The sequence below is a fragment of the Genypterus blacodes genome, unplaced genomic scaffold (genome assembly GCF_046128005.1).
Source record: "Genypterus blacodes isolate CSIRO-AG114 ecotype Tasmania unplaced genomic scaffold, CSIRO-AGI_Gbla_v1 ptg000063l_1, whole genome shotgun sequence".
NCBI classification, from domain to species: Eukaryota; Metazoa; Chordata; class Actinopteri; order Ophidiiformes; family Ophidiidae; genus Genypterus; species Genypterus blacodes.
The window spans coordinates 1,245,111-1,255,000 of NW_027466875.1; the positions used below are offsets into that span (position 1 = coordinate 1,245,111).

Below are 9,890 nucleotides of genomic sequence, written 5' to 3' on the forward strand. Positions count from 1 at the left end.
AACAGAAAAGCAGAAAGGGGGCCAGCTTGGATATCTTTATTTATTTTCTTTACAATAACTGAAACAAATGATGGGAAAATGATTTCATATCTCTGAAAAGGTCCACTAAAAACTGAAAGACAAAAATGTATCCCTGATAGTGGGGTCTCGACTCAAAACAGACCCCATCATGCCCCTTCACCGAAGCCAAGAAAACAAAGAGCTCACATATAGGAAACACACACTTCACAGCTGGCATCAGGTTCACCCTCATTCACTCACAAAGCTCTGACTGGGAATACCAACACCCTTCATGTACGGGACCAACTGTCGTACTGCCATTCCAGTAAGACAGGTTCCAGTACGGCCAGTAGTCTGCCGTCATTACCATTATAATTTAATCCATTTGGTACAGTTGGTATAATACAAAATCTCATACATAAATCTCTATTGGCCTTACATTTATATGAAGAGGGTGAATATCCCTACAGCACCAAACAATTGACTCCCGTTTTATATGTTGTATAATCACTTAGTGCATTGCTCAAGATTTCCTGAGAATAGTTGCAGCACAAAAAAAAAAATCTAAGGCAACTTCATCCCATTATATATTATATTTGACTATAACTCTGTACTAATATGAAGCAGGAAGAATATTCCATGTATGTGGGAATTAAAGAAGAATTCTCTATTTCGATCACAATCTTTAAATGGTACCGAGCGAGTTCATGGGTTAGATATGGAAGGTAAGACAAAGCGTTCAAATCTCATAGTGCAAATAAAGTGGAAATAAACCAGCGAGTTCTGCTACAGCAGGTTCTGACTACATGGATATCAAGGAGAATTGGAAATTAGAAAACAAAAACAGTCGCAGTCGTTTTTTTTTAAGCCATTATTGATTATGATAATGCAACACAGAGCATAACACCCTGCAATGAGCCTCAATGGCTACTGGTCTCTTGGCTACGCAGGGGGAAAAAGCACTAAGCAAGGAAAAAAGGTTTTTGGTTGAAGATGCAAGATGACAAAAGTTAATGGCCCCTTAGACGCGGCGGTGGCCAATCTATAAGAACTGCCGTGCGTTAAGATGCTTAACAGTACTGAAGGGGAAAAAGCGCGCCGAGACGAGTCCAACCGCAAAAAAAGGTCACGGGGTCACTTTGTGCTCCCGGGACGCTAAAGCTCCTCCTCCTCCTCCCTTCCCTCACTGGCTTCCTCCCTTCCCGTCTCTGTTCCCCGGAGGATGGAATGTGCCTGTGTTATTGCGGTACCTGACGGGGGGGTCGGGGGGTTTCAATGTGCAAAGAATGCATAAGGATCGCCATAAAAGAAGACACACACCCAACACACACACACGCACACACACACTCTAAGGCCTTTTGAGGCGTATGGAGATGCCGCAACTGAAATCTCTCTCTTCAAGTAAGACTGATAGAGACGAGGAGCAGGTGAGCGGTGGAAGGTTTGTGGTGGAGCCTGGATCGGGCCGCACCCAGAGTTGTCGACAGAAGAGCCATAATAAATTACAATAAATAAATAAATACAGAAAAAAGGGCGTCGTTTTTCATTTCCTTACCTTGCTCCCTTTCTGTGTTTTCAAGCAAGTAAAACCAAATGAGTGCACTGGAAGACTGACATTCACAGCCTTTGGGAAAAAGAGGAATTACCTCCGACGTAAAAAAAGCAAACCGACGATTCTTAAATGAATGAGGTCACACAGAGACACACACACACACACACACACGCTCAGGGAAGCGGATCCTCTCTCATGGCGGTCAGAACAGCTGGGAAGAAGCGTGGAACGTCCTTCAAACCCAACATTGGCTACAGTTCACCTTCCTCCTCCTCTTCCTCCTCTCCTGATCACTTTGGGTCAAGTTCAACTCAAATCTTTGGTTTAAGCACCAAACAAAGGGGGGAGAATCTACAAAGAGCAGCGTCACACAGCTGCGTTTCCACCGACGGCCACCAGAGGTCAGCGCGCACACAACATGTACTCATGTGACCTGGAGGTGATATGACGTCAGAATTGCGCCTGCATCAATATCGTTATGTTTAACTAAAATAGAAATCTTCAAATATTTTTTTTTCCATTTCTCATCATTGGATTTTAGTTTGCATAGTGACGAAGCCCTGCGACCACACACACATACACACATGCGCGCACACAAACACATGCGCGCGCACACACACACAGCTTAAACCTAAAGTACAGAAGATTAAACAGCAAACTAAAAACAAAATAGAAATAAAAGACAAATGAAATCAAAAAGCCAAGAGCCAGAAGACAAAAAACCCGTTTTCCATATTTTTCTTTTCGTATCTTTTAGTTTGTAAGTGCTCTCTCTGTGGAGCCGCAGGTTTAGTCCAGCCACCTGAGTGAGATTTTTATTATTCTTTTTTACTGTGGATGCTTTACCACACAGTCACTCTCACACACTCTCTCACACACACACGCACGCACACACACTTTTCACTGTTCCTCTCCCTCAGCTTCCTCTTCTTCCTCCTCCGCCTCCTCTGCCCATCTATTGTGGCGAGCGGCGGGGGATCTGGCTCCTCCCACATCTTCCCCGTCCTCCTCCTCCTCCTCCCGGCCTCTGTGCTGCTCCAGGCCTCGCAGGAACAGACCTGGGTACCCGGAGAGCCTGTGGGGCCCGAGTTGAGCCAGGGCCTGCAGGGTGAGCGAGCGCTCCCTGTCCGCAGGGTCGCTGTGAAACATCAGCGGAGGCCCCGCCCCCATCCTGGAGCCGCCGCCCCCGTCCAGCGCCACGTGGGGGAGGTAGGCGGAGGCGTGCGCCTGTAAAGAGAGAGACGGCTCCCTGCCGCCGTCCCCTCGGATCTCCTCGGCAAACTCGGGCCCGCGTCTGGGCCGGCGCGTGCGGAGCTCCAGGCAGCTGTGGCCCTTGCGGTGGCGCTGCAGGTGGTCCTCCCGGGCGAAGGCCTTGTGGCAGAGCGGGCACTCGAAGGGCCGGGCGCCGCTGTGGAGGGACAGGTGGTTTTTGAGGTCGTAGGAGTGCAGGAAGCGTGCGGGGCAGTGGGGGCACGGGTAGGGACGCTCGCCTGTGTGCTTCCTCATGTGGATCTTCAATTTGTCATTCCTACAGTAGAGAGAGAGAGAAGAAGACAGTGACGTGAGATTGGAAACATTCAGAAAACAGTAGAAGGACTGTTAAGTGGGACATTTTGTTTTCTGTACCGGGTGAAGCGAACGCCACAGGCAGTGCATTGGAAGGGTTTCTCTCCCGTGTGTGTCCTCATGTGTCGGGGCAGTTTTCCCGCTCCGTGGATGATCTTCTGACAGACGGGACACTGTTGGGGCGTCTGAGACTTCCTCTTCCTGCCGCCTCCCGCCGCCGACACCCCCCCTCCCCGCTCGGCTGCAGAGGCTTGATTGGCGGTGTTCCCCATCAACGCGCCCTCGGCACCAAAGCCCTCCATCTCCTCGTCCTCCGACAGCTTGTCGTGCGCGGGCGGGGCCGAGGGCGGCTGGGCATTGCGGGGACGCTCCTGCAGCCAGTGAAGCCCTCCGTTTAGTGTGGCCCCTCTCCCCGGCTCTCGGACGAACCTGGGGTCTCCGTTCTGCGGCCCTTTGAGGTGAAGCTCCTCCTGCTCGGGGCTGGCGGGCTGCGTGGACGGCAGCGAGCGCACGCTGTCTCGTACCGGCGAGGGATGGGAGACGAGGGAGGCGGGCTGCAGGTTGGGAAGCGATGTGTCGATGTGATGCGGCCACACCTTCTTCACCCTCTTTTTGTCCGTTTTTCTTCTGGACCCTCTCTCCACCACGCTCTCCGCCTCCGCCGCCTTCTCTCCGGCTATGTGTTGGACTCCTCTCGTCTCCTCCGCCTCCGCCGTCTCGCCCAGGATGTCCCTGCAGGCGTCTGCCACACACTGGATGCCCAGCAGCTGAGCCCCCCGCAGCACGTCCCTCATGCCGGAGCTGGGGATGGTCAGGGTGGCGGTGTAGGCGAACTCCAGCAGGGCGTCCAGGGCGTCCGGGGCCACGCAGTCCAGCTGGCACACGCTGAACCCTCCTCCTCCTCCTCCTCCCTCTGCGCCTCCCTCCTCCGCCCCGAACAGCCGGCGGAAATAGAGGCTGACGGCAGCCATGACGGAGCGGTGGGTGGGGTAGCGTGCCCCGCGGGACGTCAGCGTAAGGTCACACAAGAGCCCCGCCCTCCTCTGGTCATTGAGGCGGGACAAGAGCTCGTTACTGTGCTCCGGGAAGGGGATCCCAATCAGACCGTCCTCTCCTGGAGACATCGCTACCTGCATGGGAAGAGGAGGACAGAGAATTGAAGCGGTTGAGGGTTTGAGTCTCTTTCATTTCAGTGTTTGACTGTGACGTTTCCAAATATAGAAAGAATAAACTCCGCTTGTGTTTGACAGCGGCCTGTGAGCTTAAAGAGACTTCTCTGATTGGACCAGGATGAGGAAGAGGACGAGGACGTGCAGAACAGTGGGTCAGGGGTTAAAGAGAGAGAGACGGCAGTTTGTATGCAAATTCTGACGTATGTGGAATCAGAAAGTGCCCGGTGGGATTGAATTTAAAATTGAATGGAGATCTACGCAAACAACGTGTCATGCCAGTTGAGTGACGTAACGCCTCGTCCCAGCTGTTTCCGTTTGGGACGTGGCCACAATGTGGAAACCGAGGACGGAATTGTGGTTTTTAATGGAGAGCTGGAGGACAGGATGAAGACGTGGAGCAACGAGGCAGGAAACAACAGGTTTTTGCTACTTTGACATCACGGAGAAAATCCGAGGGCTACTGTCACGTCTCTGTATCCGTCAGGTTACGTCAGGCCATTCACCGGTGGCGTTGCCTGGGGTTACACGTGCTTGTGTGCAGCTGATGAAAACACGATGAGTTTCCCTCCATTCACATACTTGAGGGAAAGGAGGGACCATTGAGAGAGAGAGAGAGAGAGAGAGAGAGAGAAGAGCAAGAGAGAGAGATGAGGAGGAAGTGTCAGACGAGTGGAGGTGCAGCGGGGAGCAGCAGAGGAAGAATGAGGAAGAGCAGATTTACACCCATTTACAGGTTTGGAACAGGCGCAACTTTTTCAGCAAATCCTCAGGCAACGCAACGCATTCACACACTCACACACTATTCCCCCACCCCCCCGGTTCATTTTTTGGTTACCTGGTGTGGCTGTTTGAATTGAATAAGACTCTAAATGTGTGTATATGTGTGTGTGTGTGTGTGTGTGAGGCATAATGAGGCCTGTGAGGTAATAAGACCCAGCTACTCCCTTCTTTGACTCCCCAAGCTCGCACCTCACCCTCTCTGCTCTCTACCTGCTCAACAATATGGCTCACACACCTGAGCAGACCAGATTTTCCACAAACAACTCACCCTCCAGATCCCCCCCCCCCTCCCTCCCCTCCCCTTCATCTCCCTCCCATAGCAACTGGCAGCCCCCTGGCCATCCAATAATAGAGTTCACACAGTGCCCAGAGGGCTCTGCACAACGACAGTACATCCACCTGACTAACCTGCTCCAAAACACACCCTGCTAAACACACACACACACACTCACACACACACATTGCGTGCCACTCTCTCGCTCCCCCCACCCACTATTGTTAGATTTAACCTGTTAGGTGATGATCTAAATGCCAGAGTTCATTCAAGATCTAAGACGCCTCCTACAGGAAAATAATAAAAACACTCCTCGCAAAAAAATAAAGACTTTTTATTTACCAAACCTCTGACCTCTGATTGGACTCTAAGCACACACACACATACTGTACACACACACACACACACACACACACACACACACACACACACACACACACAGATAGAGACCTTCTTGACCCCGGAGGTAGAAATGTGATCCTACCTTCCCCGTTTTCATAGACAGGGGCGTCATGAGCCGCAGGCGAGGCGGCGTGTGTGTCATGGCATCCATCCAATCTCCTCCACGCGTCCTCTCTCTCCTCTCTCCTCTCCCTCTAGCCTTCCCTCCCTCCCTCGCCCGCCCGCTCGCTCTTTGAACACCAACTTCTTTCGACTTCCTCCTTCCTGGCCTTTAAACTGAAGCGGTCTGGTCTCTGATCTCTTTTGTGGAGACGTTTTCGGGGCTCAGGCGTTTGTCGTCCTCGGGGACGTCGGCCTGTCTTCGCACCTTCTTTACTCTCCTTCTCTTCCTGTTGTGCGAAACTAGGGTGCACTGTGACAAAGGTGCATTGAGACATACCCCTCCCCTCCTCTCCCCTCCTCTCCCCCCCCAGGTCGCCTACGCACCCCTCTCTCTCTCTATCTCTCTCTCTCTCTCTCCAAAACACAAACGGCCCATTTTCCGAAACGCTTTCCGATAAACACGATTTCTCGCCATTGCAGCTCTTTCCCTTTTCGCGAACGGGCGAGCGAGCGAACGGGCCCGAAGTCGTGTCAGGACGCGGCCGCACAGGAGCGACTTCAACGAGGTCCATGCTTCTTTCGAGGTGCATCAATATCACAAAACACACACAGGCTTTAGTTGAAATGCTTAGACAGGAAGGAAACGGGAGCGTTCCACCTGAACACATCTGAAGCACCAAAACTCGAGCGTTTCTCTCGAGTCGACTCAAAGTGTGTCAGAATTCAGCGACAATGACAAAAACCAAAATCATATTGTGAGTGTGAGTCATAACGGGGGCAGGAACAAAGCATCAGGTCGTTGCACTACGAGTGTGAGGAACCATATTACAGACGAGCACAGAGGCAAACTGATGCAGCCGGAGCTTCCGCTGCCATCTGGCCAAACTTTACAACACAGAATCACACCCAACCTCTGAGACGCTCCATTACCTCACCGGCTCAAGTGTTTACACTCAAGTTATCTGCTCAAGGCGACGGGGAGGGAGATAGACACAAAGGGGGGTAAAGTTAAGAGGCATTTGATTTGTCTGCCACACACACACACACACGCAGAAGGTCAACCGATGCATATGAACTTTGTACATAGAGAGTGTGTGTGAGTGAGTGAGTGAGTGAGTGAGTGAGTGTGTGTGTGTGCGCAGGCTTTATGAGAAGAAAATGAAAGTGGAAAGGTTTTGGATCAATTTCCGACATAAAAGACAAATGGGAGAGAAATAAAAGACAAAGGGGAAGGGCGGGGTGGGGGGGGGGGGAGCAAGACGACAACGTGCATCAAGTTTCCGGCGTGCAAAAAGAAGAAGAAGAAAAAAAAAAGCCAAAGGGGCATCATGGGAGGTTGTGTGGCGGCTGAAGCTCGTTATTTTAAGCTCATTCCTCAGAACTCGGAAAAGAACTTTCAAGCGATTCCCATCAATTTCACCCTCTTGTCTGTGACTCACTTAATAATGACACATCTCACACACACACACACTGTGGACAGTTTCTCACATCACTTTGTTTTTGCTTTTTTTGGACAGGTTGCCGAATCTGACAACTTTAAGCTCACAAAACACACACACACACATGTTTTTGCTTTTTTTGGACAGGTTGCCGAATCTGACAACTTTAAGCTCACAAACACACACACACACACACACACACACACACACACACACACACACACACACACACACACACACACACACACACACACACACACACACACACACACACACACACACACACACACACACACACACACACACACACACTAATTCGTGTCTCCAGCATGTCACAGGGAGTTTGTTCATGTTAATTATAGCTCATATCACTGTTTGCCCTTCAGGTGTGTCCTTCAATACAAATTGTTATCTTGTCAAAACACGTAAGCACGTATTGAATCACAACTTTATGTTTTCTGTACATTTAAGGTTGACGCACGCAGACAGCAGGATTTTACACAGGATTCTCACCTCCCACTCTTCTGTCGGCGGGACGATTTTGGTTTCCTCAGCCTCTGCTTTCGTTACGCATCTCTCTATCTCTTCCTCTCTCTCTCCATTTCCCTTTCTATCTCTCTCTGTACGCGCTGAGCCTTTATTCGTTACTTGAAAACAACGTTAGCAACTCTCGTTTCCGCCTTTAACCTCAAAGGTCACAGATGGAACGCCAACTCGCCGGCCATTGCGATCAACGCGCCTCAGACTAATTCGCCTGTTTACAGGATTGGATTCGTTTTTTCTGAAAAGGAAGTGGAAACTTTTAAAAATCCACGACGGCGGCCTCGCTCATTATTTTCCAGCAGAAGAAGAAGAAGTTGATGGGAAGGCAGGGAAATTACAGCTGCAGCTTTCACACAAGCACACACACACAAAGATCTATTCTTCATCTCTGCGTCTATATCATGAAATCCTGCTGCACACACACTCGCGCTCTGTGACCACGAGACCAGAGCTTGTCCGTATTATTTTAATGTCTCTTATTTTCCGTTAAAGTCTTAAAGTTTTCCCCCCAAATCCACTTCAATTATATCAGAACTCCACTGCTCAGGAGGAAAAAGTGACTTTACACTGCTCACAGAAAACTGCAGCCGAGAGGGAGAAACGCTCTTATGAAGTCTGATGTCAGATGTTTTCCAAAGTGCCTGTGCGAGTGTGTGTGTGTGTGTGTGTGTGTGATGTGATGGCAAGTTCTTGAAACAACAGATGTTCCAGAAGAAACGGCTACGTCTTAGAATCTGACACAGAGGTTACAAAATAAAATAGAAAAAGCCAAACAGTGTGGGAGTGTGTGTGAATTTAAAATAATGATAAAATAATAAAAAAAATGTGTGTTTGTTTACAGGTGTGTGTGTGTGTGTGGAAGAAAATGTGGGAACAGCACGAGGAGATTCAACTATGAGAGAAAAACATGTGTGAAACAATAATTCATTGTGCGCACACACACACACACACACACACACACTTTTCATTCAGAAAAATCCCAGCGTTATTCAGAATTGCAGGAGATAAGAACATGAAAGCAGCCCAGCAGCTGGTGAGAAAGAGTGAAGCTCATACCGTTTCTCCTCCACACACTCGTATTCCTCTCATCCCTCCTCCAACTCTCCTCTGTCGTCTCTCTTCACCCTTTAATCTGCCTGTCACACACGTCACACACACACACTTACACACACTGTCTGTCTTTACACCCTTCACTTCATTTGGGGTAGTGAGTGTGGTACTAAGACACCTTCTCTGAGGAAGAGTAGGGGAGGAGGAGGAGGAAACGAGGGGGTGGGGGGGGAGGAGATGCATACACACACAAACACACACACAAACACACACACAGAGGCTGCAAAACAGAATTCGGCACTGAACTCTGCAGAGTGCAACAGGACGATGTGAGTGAGACACTCGTCAACACGCGCCCCAGGTTTTCTAACAACACGCCGCGTCCCTGTCGCCTGATTAAAAACACAAGCCCCGCCCACTCACGGGGCCACAGGTCCCCGTCAAGTGGACATTTGCATCCCACCAGTAGATATAAAAACAGACACGGGGAGGCAGAATTTGAATTAGCATTTGAATTTGTCCAGAGACGAGCGAGAGCTGAGACACCACGGTGATGATTAACAACAACAAGACGACGCAAAGAGCAAAGAAAAGCCCCTGAAACCTGCGCTGTCACTCACTGCAACTGGGCCATTGGAGCGCCTGTGCCCGTGTGCGAGAGTACGAGCGAGTGTGTGAGCGCGAGTGAGTGCGTGCGTGCACATGTGCACATTGTGGTCTTGGTTCCAAGAACACATTACATTATTCATTTGGTTGGCAGAGCAGAGGCCCTTATCCCCTCAGCCTCCCACACCACCGTGCTGCTCGCTACAGCTGCAGCCACTTTGCATACTGGACCTGAACTCTGGTGCGGATCGGCTGCTGGATTATCGGCTTATCTACACGTGGGGCAAGACGTTAGGCCGCACATTCATGCTCTGCGACGCGATATGCACACACATACATACACACAGAGGAAAGCAGAGGGGGGGATGATGTTCACAGCAGGGGGGGGGGGGAAGTATGAGTGT

General features: G+C 50.3%; 1 protein-coding gene across 2 annotated transcripts in view; it reads right to left on the minus strand.

The window, feature by feature from the left end:
* Positions 1 to 1,136: 1,136 nt before the first annotated feature.
* zbtb7b (zinc finger and BTB domain containing 7B) overlaps positions 1,137 to 9,890 on the minus strand; it is a 17,492-nt gene continuing 8,738 nt past the window's right edge. Inside the window, exons 1-3 of one of the 2 annotated variants that reach the window (XM_076154769.1) lie at positions 5,829 to 5,912; positions 3,179 to 4,248; positions 1,137 to 3,080 (exon numbers count right to left, since the gene is read on the minus strand). In XM_076154769.1, the coding sequence (XP_076010884.1) occupies positions 2,453 to 3,080; positions 3,179 to 4,248; positions 5,829 to 5,897 (1,767 nt within the window). In that variant the 5' untranslated portion in view covers positions 5,898 to 5,912 and the 3' untranslated portion in view covers positions 1,137 to 2,452. Of the gene's footprint in view, positions 3,081 to 3,178; positions 4,249 to 5,828; positions 5,913 to 9,890 lie in introns of those variants that run through there. The other variant, XM_076154770.1, reaches the window with a different exon arrangement.